Raw genomic sequence first — 10,119 nt, forward strand, 5'->3', positions numbered from 1 at the left:
TACAGTTCCATGTGTCCTGCCTGCTGCAGCTGCTCCAGGAACCACTAGATGTCTTCCCACAGAAGCTCCAGTCCATGTAAGTTCATCCACAGACATCTCACACTCTCCCTGCTGGGAGTTCTGCTTGATGCCTGCTGTGTGGGAGCTCCTCACCTTTGGAGCAGAGTGAGAGGTAGTGGAAGAGATGTTGTCTGCTGCTCTTATTGTCCTCATTGTCCAGAGAGTTCCTGCTGCTTTGCTCCACGTCCAGGTGCAGCTCCAGCAGGTCACTGATACAGGATTCCTGAAAGCTCTTCTTATCTGTGTGAAAAGGAACACAAGAGCTAGTGTTGGAGGAGCACGAAGTACCCCTGCATTCCTGGACACAGTGGTGGTCAGCGTCCAGACAACCTAGAGATACATCAGACCATAGGTACCTAGAGCAACGAATCACTCTTGGTGAATGAGCTCTACATTCCCATGACAGCTAGGCAACTGTGAATGGACTTTGTCCCCATCAGTCTCCTAGCAACCCCTTGTAATGGTTCTTTAGGCTGTGACATCTTGTCTCTTAGCTACAGAGTCATCCTGAGCAGTCGTGGTGGTCTGTCACCTAGGAGAGACCAGATGAAAACAGAACCCATCAGTTTTTTTCTGAGGATGTATGGTTGTGGGATAAGCACCCGACATCCTTGAGGGCCTGCCTTATAACATGAGCATATAGTTCTACTTGTTCATGCTTCATAATTGTGGTCAGGCACACTCTTCTCTCTCTCTCTCTCTCTCTCTCTCTCTCTCTCTCTCTCTCTCCATCTCTCTCTCTCTCTCTCTCTCTCTCCATCTCTCCCTCTCTCTTTCTCTCCCTCTCTCTCTCCCTCTCTCTCTCTCTCTCTCTCTCCCTCTCTCCCTCTCTCCCTCTCTGTCACAAGCACACACTCACATATACACATTCATACACATTCATGCACACACATTTACACACACACAGGCATACACACATAAACTTATACCCCCCTACATGCATGAACACACATACTTGCAAGTGCATACACAGAAACAGGCACACACTCCTGCCTGTACACTGTGGCTTCAGTGTGCAGCAAGTCAGGTCCTCTCTCAGTGGAGTCTTTAAAAATTGGAGACAAGAGTGGGTCTTTGGGCAGCACCAAGGCTACCCCCTTGCAGGTTGCATCTTTGTCTGTTTGCAAGGCTAAGGATGTAAGGAAAAAGACACTGTAGAATCATGGGCATCTTAGAGTGAAGGAAAGATCACTCCCACATTTCATCCTAAGCCCCTGGTAGGGAGAGACAGGAGCTGATGACTATCAGCAGTGATGATTTGCAACAGAAGGTATGGCCCGGATGCCCAGTCAAGCACAGTCAGCCAACCCTAGGAGTGGGTCTCAAAGTTTGATATGCTATATCCTCAGACCCTAGAGAGGGTGTGTGGCCATCAGCTATGTGCGCTGTCCCAGGTGAAACTAATACCCACTTTCTACCTCCTCTAGCTGCTGTAGCCACTGCAGCACAGGCTGGCATCTGACGTGGAGCTGGTGGGTGGTACTAAGCTGTTGCAGCAGGTAATGGGAGCACCAGGCATGGCCCTTGTAGAAGGGCAGCTTCGTGTTGCCAACAGCCCTTGTGGCTGGATTTCCAGCATCTTCCCCCAGACAGACTGGAAGGACAATGTGATTTTATAGTCCAGAAAGTGTCTCAGAAGCAGGAGAGAAATACCTTAATGTCAATCATAAGCCCCAACTGCGACCTGGCCCACACTTCGTTTAGAAAGTTTGTGTCCCTGTGGAAACAGGTCTCGGGTCACTGTGAATACTGTCTGTCTGCAGCTTTAAGAATGCAGAAGAAATCTGGGTCAGACTCCCTTGTACACAAGTTTTGCATACACGATTTTCAGTGAACCTAAATCAGTGTCAGGAGGCAGCTTCCTGTCCAGCCATCCTCACTGTCATGGCTTTAGGAATAAAGAAGGCCTACTTAGGCTAACAGGTGTATCTCTAAGGTACCATGTCTTTGCCCTTTGTTGCTGAGTGGGACTGGTAAACTGGTGGCAGCCAGAGTATACACATCTCAGAGAGCTCAATACCAGTAAGCTGTGTCAGCAGACATGGATGTGAGGGCTGAGAGATACCTGGGGGTTTGGAGAATTCGCAGGGAGCTCTGGATCCCATCTTGAGGGTGAAGTTGGTAGGTTCAGGAATCTTAGCACTCCTGAGCTTTGTGGATGCCTTGCACCTTCAGACACCCACCAGAAATATCACCTATGAAATATGTGACCAGGGGAAGTCTCTGAGCAGCTGTGGAGTGTAGTCTACCTCCTAAAGAGAGAGGGAATGTGGGATGTGGAAACCAGAGCATGGGGTAGGATCTGGAGCAACAGGAGATGGGAGAGAGCGAGGAGGAGGCCTCAGATGATAGATGGTCACTCCTTTCAGAATGAGTCCCAGGAGAATAGTAGGGTGATTCTCCTAACAGGCTAGAGGGCCCACAAACCAAGAGTTCTGTCTAAGACCCTCTTGGTTTCCCTACATATGCCATGGGGGGCACATGTGATGTGGTATGCGTCTGTAGATATTTCAGTTCTGTGAACCACATAGACCAATGTTCCACACTTACTATGCACTGTGGGTGGCTGTTACCCAAGAACAGAGGCCATGCAGTGCTTAAGGCATTGAATGTGAGACAGCCAGAGAGGCCAGGCATAACAGTCCAATCAATGTTAGACCAAACCAGTTACAGCAGAGGCTGAGCAAAGTATTAACAGAACTGACACCAGAGAAACTCAGCCTGCCACCTCCAGGACAGTCACCAACTCACCACATGACAACCAGGCCCTAAGAATTATCCAGCCTACTCTTGCCTGGTTAGTTACTTTGTCAGGCATTGTGTCCAAACTGGTCCTGAGTTCCTCCCACACCAGCACCTCAGGGTCAATCTTGTACATCCTGAAGAAGTGAACAGGAACATCCTCAAGGTGGCAGGCATCCCTGATGTTGCATAGTACTGCCTCATTTGAAGTAAGGCCCTGCTGTTCGTGGTGCATGGCAGGCACATACCTTAGGATGTTGTCAACTCCTCTCTTGTTGATAATCTAAGAACAGAGTCACCAGCTATCTCAGACCCTACCCTGCCCTTTCTCTGTATTGACTCCCCTTCCCCTGACCTTTGCAGTCAGAACCAACTCCCTGGCTAGAGCTTATGTCCAGCAGAGTGAGTTAGGCTATCTGCCATAACGTCAGACCCAAAGGTGAGGATGTGATGCTTATAAATCTTTGGCTCCACTCCCCTCTCATGTCACCCAGGTGCCCACATGGACCACAGAAGCAGCCCTCCTTAGAGGTCTGTGGAGTTCATTTTGGCCTCACAGCCACTATTCTTGGGGAAACTTTCCAGTGAGGGACTGTGTGGTTGTGGACTGAGGGAAGCTTTGAGAAGAGCTGCCTGGTCTCCAGCCTGGGACTGAAGAGAGCTCTGCAAAGCATATGTGTGAGGCCTAAGGCACAGAGGACAGTAAGGTGTGTGGGTTGGGGACCAGTTACAGAGTACATGAGCCAGGCCCACAATTCCCAGAACCCTAAGCTCTGCATGGCAGTCAAGCTAGGCTTCTGCAAGGAGAGCTAGCTGCTGCTCACCATGTCCCTTTCCAGGGTACAGGTGAGGAAAAAGCGTCACAGAAAGCCTAAGGTTCCTGGGTTTGTTCTTCCTTACAGAGGCTGGGTGGATAACACTCTGTAGCTGAGTGGGCCAAGGACTCCGAGATGTCAAGCCATCTGGGCTTATATAGGATCCAAAGGCATGGCCTACTTTGGCCCTAGCTCCGAAACAACACTGCCAACCTTTGCAGACTTGGTGTTGGGGTAGGGGAGCACCCTTGAATTTGGGTCCTTCTGCCTTCATGTCCTTCTCTCTCCCTAACTCATACTCCTCTGTTAATGGTGAGTGGACATCAGACTCCGCTGTTCTAACACACACACAAGGAGATTGGCACACAGCCTTACCTACTATAGGAAATAGGCATGTGGCTTGAAGTACTTGCCCACATGGACTGACTCTTTGCTGCCCAGGTCAGCCTGTAACCCACAGGCGGCCAGCAGAAACTTGACCTCCTCTCTAGTGCATGCACCTGGACCTCAGTACCTGTTCCTTAGGTGGCAGTAGTACATGTGTAGGGCTGTCTTGTCACTGGAAGGCAGCAGGGCAGAGGGTCAGGAAGAGCGACTCTCCATGGAAGCTAGCTCTGCACCCTCATCTTTCCTAGGCCTGGCTTTTTGGTCCACAGGCCTCTGAGCACTCTTGAGGGCCGTTCCCTAGTCTGTTCATACACATGGCATCTCCTGTTACAGGGTCCTTACACATGGATGAAGTGTAAGACAACACAAGGGTTGTCCCTGCAGGTGTAGTCTTCTAGCAGCTGAGATCCCAGGAACAAGTAGCATCATTTGAGAGAGTTCCTGAATAAGGGAACTTGAGAGTCTCAGGCACAGGGCCAAACGCATGCCACAGACTTGTTTCCCAGTCAGCCTGTCTACCTATCCAAAGTCATTCACTAGACCAAAGCAGTTCATCCCTCCTGAAAATCTCTTCTAGAACTTTTAGTATAGCCACCTGACTAGCCACCGGTTTAGGGAACTATGTCCACGAGCCTACGTCTGGTTTCCGTACTATGTCTCTGGAAATTTCCATATAAGCACACTTCCTCACTCTCCAGAACCTTCTTCACTTATTCCCAGAAGCCCTCATTCTCTAGAGCCTTCTGTAGTCACATACCTATGACTCCAGAACCTTCCATACACTCATTCACCTTTTCTGGGCATCAGCCCCAGATTGGCACTTACCAAAGGACATTCTAAGAACACTGATAGCCTGTTGATACCTCGGTACAGCTCTGCTTAATGACTTAGCACACCTGGAAAGAAGCCCAGTTCCTGTTTAAAGCTGAACTATGAGGCTCACCTACAGCCACAAGATGGAGCTGCCTGTCTGGGTTTGAAAAGATCACATCTTAAAAATAGGACATTTTTTCAGAGCACACTGGAAGGCATTTCACCCTCAGTGTCTTTGACACCAGTGTATTTACCTTATTGCTCTCCTGTTCTCCACATTTAACTATCCTTTACTGCTTGGACCCATCTCTGTCTCCAAAAGGTGAAAGTATAGGTCCTGATATAACTAAAGCAGGGAACCCAAGGTCATGCTAAGAGTACAGGTCCATCAATTCGGAGGTCAGTTGGAGGGACTGCATACTTGGCTCAGCTGGCAGCCTTCTGCTCTCTTCAGGTCCCCAGGTGAGCTCTGAGCCTGTCACCCTTTCTCAGAAAACATACTCAATTCTCAGTTGTGAAGGGAACCCTGGCTTCTTTCCTTGTGTTTATCCTTGCATTTATAATTTGTTCCCTGAGTTTTTGAGACATCTGGTGTGGAGGAAGATGTGTAGTAGAGGTGGTTGGCAGGAATTGAGCCCTTTCTAGGAGGAGTGTTCCCACATTTGGGAGACAGCAGAGTCTGAGCAAACATTTACTCTCAGACTAAGTAAGGCTCATTTTGTGCAACCTGGCTTCCTCAGCTGGTATCTAGCTGGGGCTACTCCACCCCAGACCCCTCTTCCTTTCAGGCTCTTACAGGCCCATCAACTAGAGAGTATACCTTGCTACCATGGTCTCCTGTGATTCCAACCTGATTGTTCATTTCCTAGGTGTGGCTGCCTGGCTGTCAAAGTCCAAATGGGTTGACAGCTCCTCCTTGTATGGATGTTGAGCATCAGCTAAGAAGACAAAGGTCACAGAACACATGGCTTGATCTTGGGCATATCACGGGCTTTGGTCCTGCATATTAGATACCAGTTCCCTGAGTTGGGCACCACATGATCCCAGAAGACTAATTCACCCATGGCTTTAAAGCCAATGTGTCTGTGTGTTCATGTGTGACATTCACTACGTGTAAGTTATATATGTATGTGTAACATGGAGTTATGGAATTGTGTTTGAATGTGTACCTGCAAATAAATAAGAATGTAAGGGAGTGCATGTATATGAGAAAGTATGGTATACATACAATGAGTGGTGGTTGCTTGTGTTATGTGTGTGGCCTATATTCATATTCACATATGTGTGATGTGATTGTTTGTGTGTATATGTACACATGTACTCTGTACTTGTTTAAGTACTATGATCATTTTGTGGTACATGTGTACACGTATGTATGGATAAGTGCACAGATGACCCAGCTGCCTGTTAGCCTTATTGGTTCAGCTGTGGCAGGGTCTGTGACAAGATACATCTCAATCCAAGGACCCCCGTTTTTTGGCCTGGGGAAGTCTATGTAGGAGATGCCAAGCAATGCTTACCTCTGAGTACACTGAGGCTAAAAAAGTGAGCTTCTCTAATGTGTGCCATGTCACACACCTGCTGGAAGAGCTCTTGTCCTGTGGCTGTGACCTGGAATAGAGGATAGATTTTAGCCATATGCAGAACTTCCCCATAAGACGTAGAAGAGACACTAGGTCAGGAAGGGTGCAGTGTTACCTGATCAGGCATAGGCTGGAGCCAGGGACCAGGACCTAGGCAGCCAATTTGGCTTCAGAGCGAAAATTTAAACATTGCTCTCCAAAACAACAGCCTTGGGAGTGGAAAAGGATGTGCTCCATCCCAGAGAGGCTATGCCCTCTTTCCTTAGATACTCCTTGTAGCTGAAGGGATTTCCCTACACAGCTGACTTTTTAAAAATTTCCCCCTTGGGAAGGTTCTATAGAGGCCTGAGTTGTGGACAGAGGACATCAGCTAGCAGGCATCCATCTTGATAATCTATGGTCACCTGCTGTGGTGTCAGTATGCACCTCAGGACTTGCTCAGTGCTGCCACCAGATATTAGAGGTAACCTCACATCAATGGTGACCTTAGCAGAGCCTTTGCTGACTCCCAGGTAGAAGTGCTAGCAAGAGCAGCTAGCAAGGCTCTGTTCCAGAGATGGCCTGGATCACACAGGAAGAATCAAAGCTAAGAGCAAAGGTAGGGCAGGAATGTGTGGCCTGGGAAAGGGTGTGCCCCATGTCACTTGCATCCTTGATGACAGGACAGTGATGAAGATGATGGAGATTGAAGATCAATTAACTAGAAGCTACAGATCTGTCAGAGTCCAGGGTGTGGCAGGAGCAAAGACAAGAGGTTGAAAGGAGTCCTCTAGGGAAGGCAAGTTCTCCCATTTACAGTCATTCTCTGGGTAATGGGGACACAGGGCACTCTTCCTGGAGATCACACAAGTCCTACATAGCAAACCCAGCCCGTGTTCTTTAACTCATATACAGTCACTCTCTGCATAATGGGAGGCACATGGTACTTCTTAGATATCATGCAGGCCCCACATAATAAATTCAGCCCATAGAAGCTCCAGACACCATGAGGGACAGGGAAGACCATGACTGAGGGGGAACTAAGCAACCCAGGATCCTGTGGTAACCAAGGAAGCCAAGATTCCAGGTGACTGGTAGGGTTGGTGCTTACAATGCTGCATGGAGTACTTCATAGAGAAGGGGAAGCCCCATGTACCCTGCACCTGGATCTTTCTGTACACAATTCCTGCTGTCACCTTTCCCTGCCTTCCCGGGTGTACTCCTTGTCCATCTGGTTGAAGAATCCAGATGGGAGAGATGGCTCAGGGGTTAAGAGCAATGACTGCTCTTCTGAAGATCCTGAGTTCAAATACTAGCAACCACATGATGGCTCACAACCACCCATAATGAGATTTGATACCTTCTTCTGGTGCCTCTGAAGACAGTTATAGTGTACTTACTTATAATAATAAATAAATATAAAAAAAATGCTGACTGTCACCCTGCTTACCTGCACTGACAACCACAGTTGTTCCAAGGTAGGCAGTAGTACCAGGATGTCCCTGAGCTCTGAGTTCATCTCAGGGTCTTTGGTGCTGTTTCTGTCATTCACCACACAAGGGCTCTCCCAAAGCCAGGCTTTTGTCTACTGCCTCATGCAGAAGAAAGTGAATCCAGACTCGACTGTCCTGAGCCTCCAACTCGGGTGGTCCCACTATGTTAGTTCTCTGATGTGTTCCCTGGTTATCAGTGCAGCAGAGGAGCTCCCATATGTAGCTGCAATGTCTATGCTGTTCCTATCCAGTCAGTGGCTGGGAAAGACCAGGAACTCAGTGACTAAGCAAGGAGCAGTGGTCAGGGTCATACTGCTAGAATGAAAGCAAGCAATACCACCACTCTCAAGCAGTATTCAAGGACAGGAGCACTGTGATCCCTGACAGAAGGGGATGGGTCCCGGACTCCCAAGAAATGTTCCTTCAGACCTATTACATCATCAGCTTTGAGAAGGTGTTCCTCATTAAGAACATACTAAGCTGCTGCCTCTACCATGTAGCTCTGTCTCCCAAGGATGAATCCCCTCAGGAATATTGATATGCCTTCCATGGATGTTAATATTCAGTTAAATCATTTTCATAATTGGTTCTCAGTGTGCTATCTGGCTCCAGAAGTAATCAGTCAGCAATACTCACAGAGATAGGGAAGTCAGGGATTTAGCTCCTGGTGCTCCTCCTCCTTCTCCTCCTCCTTCTCCTCTTCCTCTCCCTCCTCCTTCTTCTCCACCACTTCCTCTCCTCCTCTTTCTTCTCCTCCTTTTTCTCCTCCTCCTCCTCCTCTCCTCTTCATCTTCTTCCTCCTCCTCATCCTTCTCTTTCTTCTCGTCGTCATCGTTGTCGTCATTGTCGTCGTCGTCGTCCTCCTCCTCCTCCTCCACCTTCTCCTCCTCCTCCTCCTCCTCCTCCTCCTCCTCCTCCTCCTTCTCCTCCTTTCCTCCTTTTTATCCTCCTCCTGCTGCTGCTTCTCTTGCTATTGTAGCTTCTATGGCTCTTTTCCTGGGACATGTGTTTCAAATAACCTCTTGTTTATACTAAGGATGTGACAGTATTTCCAGGTGATACCGTGAAAGAGACAATTTAGTCTAGACAAAAGAAATAATGAGGTAGAATTCATAGGATACCATGTGAGGCTCTGACTTGCCTTAGCTTTTATGTCATTTTTCCCCCTACTTCCCAGCGAGATTTTTGAAAGAAATTTATAAATGTTTCCTATAACAATTTATGCATCACTAGGTCTTTGGAACAAAAGGACAATCAGTATGCAAAAAGCTATGCATGCGTACAGGAGTATGATCATCATCAGTAACCAGCAAACTATGCTGTTGATACTTATTCAGTGACATGGCTGGTTATTAGTTTTGAGGCTTACTGGAATGTGGTGTTACTTTTGAAAATGTAAGAATCTGCTCTTCAGATCTTGTGACTGTTTTGCACATTGCTAGGTCCAGTAGCCACTGAGAGAGTCCATGAGCCCATAGCTCTCTATCCTCTTGCTGTGTGAGCTATTTTCTTTAGGGAAGATGGAGTCCAGGTGAAGGAATGGGCTCAGCAAGACAACTGTGTTGAGTGGGGTAGAAATCACTCATATTGAGTCCCTGCTGGGAAGAGGAGAAATCCAGAAGAGGGAGAAGGCTTGGGGTTGAAGAAGAATTGTAAAGTACTTAGAGAAAGAAAGAAGTTAAGTGGATGATGTGTGGAAAATGGAAACCAGAGACAAAGGAGAGACCAGCATAGGGAAAACTGGGAAGGACAAAGCACAAAAGTACCTGGGCCCTGCCTGCTGCTTTTTCTCTGGAATTTCTCCCTGTGCCTTATTTCTGGGGGGAGACTCTGTTCGGCCCCAGGCGAGGTTCCTTGCTTGGTGCCAAGCAGCAACACAGCTTCCTCATGGCATTTCTTATCCTCTTGGTCCATCCCCTGATACCTCTGGGCTGGCTCCTGCTAGAGGTGAACTTATCCTCTGCTGAGGCACTGTGGGAGAGTAGAGAGTCTTCTGACATTTCCTGGCTGCTGCTCTTCTCACTGTTGCTGCTTGTTGGTTGAGTGCAGGGGACACTCAAGGCACGTAGTTGGTGTTGGTCCTGTGTGGGTGTCATAGGGAGTGGCTGGAAGGGAAGTAGACCAGGCCCAGTGGATCTTCTGCTTGCTCTTTGCCTAGCCTTCGGGCCATAGGCAGACACTTTGGATGATTGAGAGACCAATGTGCCAAGGATGGGAGTGCTTCTACTCCTCTTGAGTCCTAAATGG

General features: G+C 48.2%; 1 protein-coding gene across 6 annotated transcripts in view; it reads right to left on the bottom strand.

Annotated features, from left to right (window-relative positions):
- Positions 1 to 10,119, bottom strand: part of LOC116079190 (FERM domain-containing protein 1-like) — a 153,188-nt gene that overhangs the window by 2,273 nt on the left and 140,796 nt on the right. Inside the window, exons 1-5 of one of the 6 annotated variants that reach the window (XR_004113797.1) lie at positions 7,830 to 8,622; positions 6,338 to 6,428; positions 1,016 to 1,189; positions 417 to 592; positions 7 to 300 (exon numbers count right to left, since the gene is read on the bottom strand). The exons of 1 other annotated variant lie outside the window; for it this stretch is intronic. Coding sequence is in view for 3 of the 5 variants with exons in the window: in XM_031355029.1 (XP_031210889.1) it covers positions 98 to 300; positions 6,338 to 6,428; positions 7,830 to 7,898 (363 nt within the window). In the remaining 2 variants the exon portion in view is untranslated. Of the gene's footprint in view, positions 1 to 6; positions 301 to 416; positions 593 to 1,015; positions 1,190 to 6,337; positions 6,429 to 7,490; positions 7,675 to 7,829; positions 8,623 to 10,119 lie in introns of those variants that run through there. 4 more of the 6 variants (XM_031355030.1, XM_031355028.1, XR_004113798.1 and 1 more) reach the window with 4 other exon arrangements.

The sequence above is a fragment of the Mastomys coucha genome, unplaced genomic scaffold, assembly GCF_008632895.1.
Source record: "Mastomys coucha isolate ucsf_1 unplaced genomic scaffold, UCSF_Mcou_1 pScaffold5, whole genome shotgun sequence".
NCBI classification, from domain to species: domain Eukaryota; kingdom Metazoa; phylum Chordata; class Mammalia; order Rodentia; family Muridae; genus Mastomys; species Mastomys coucha.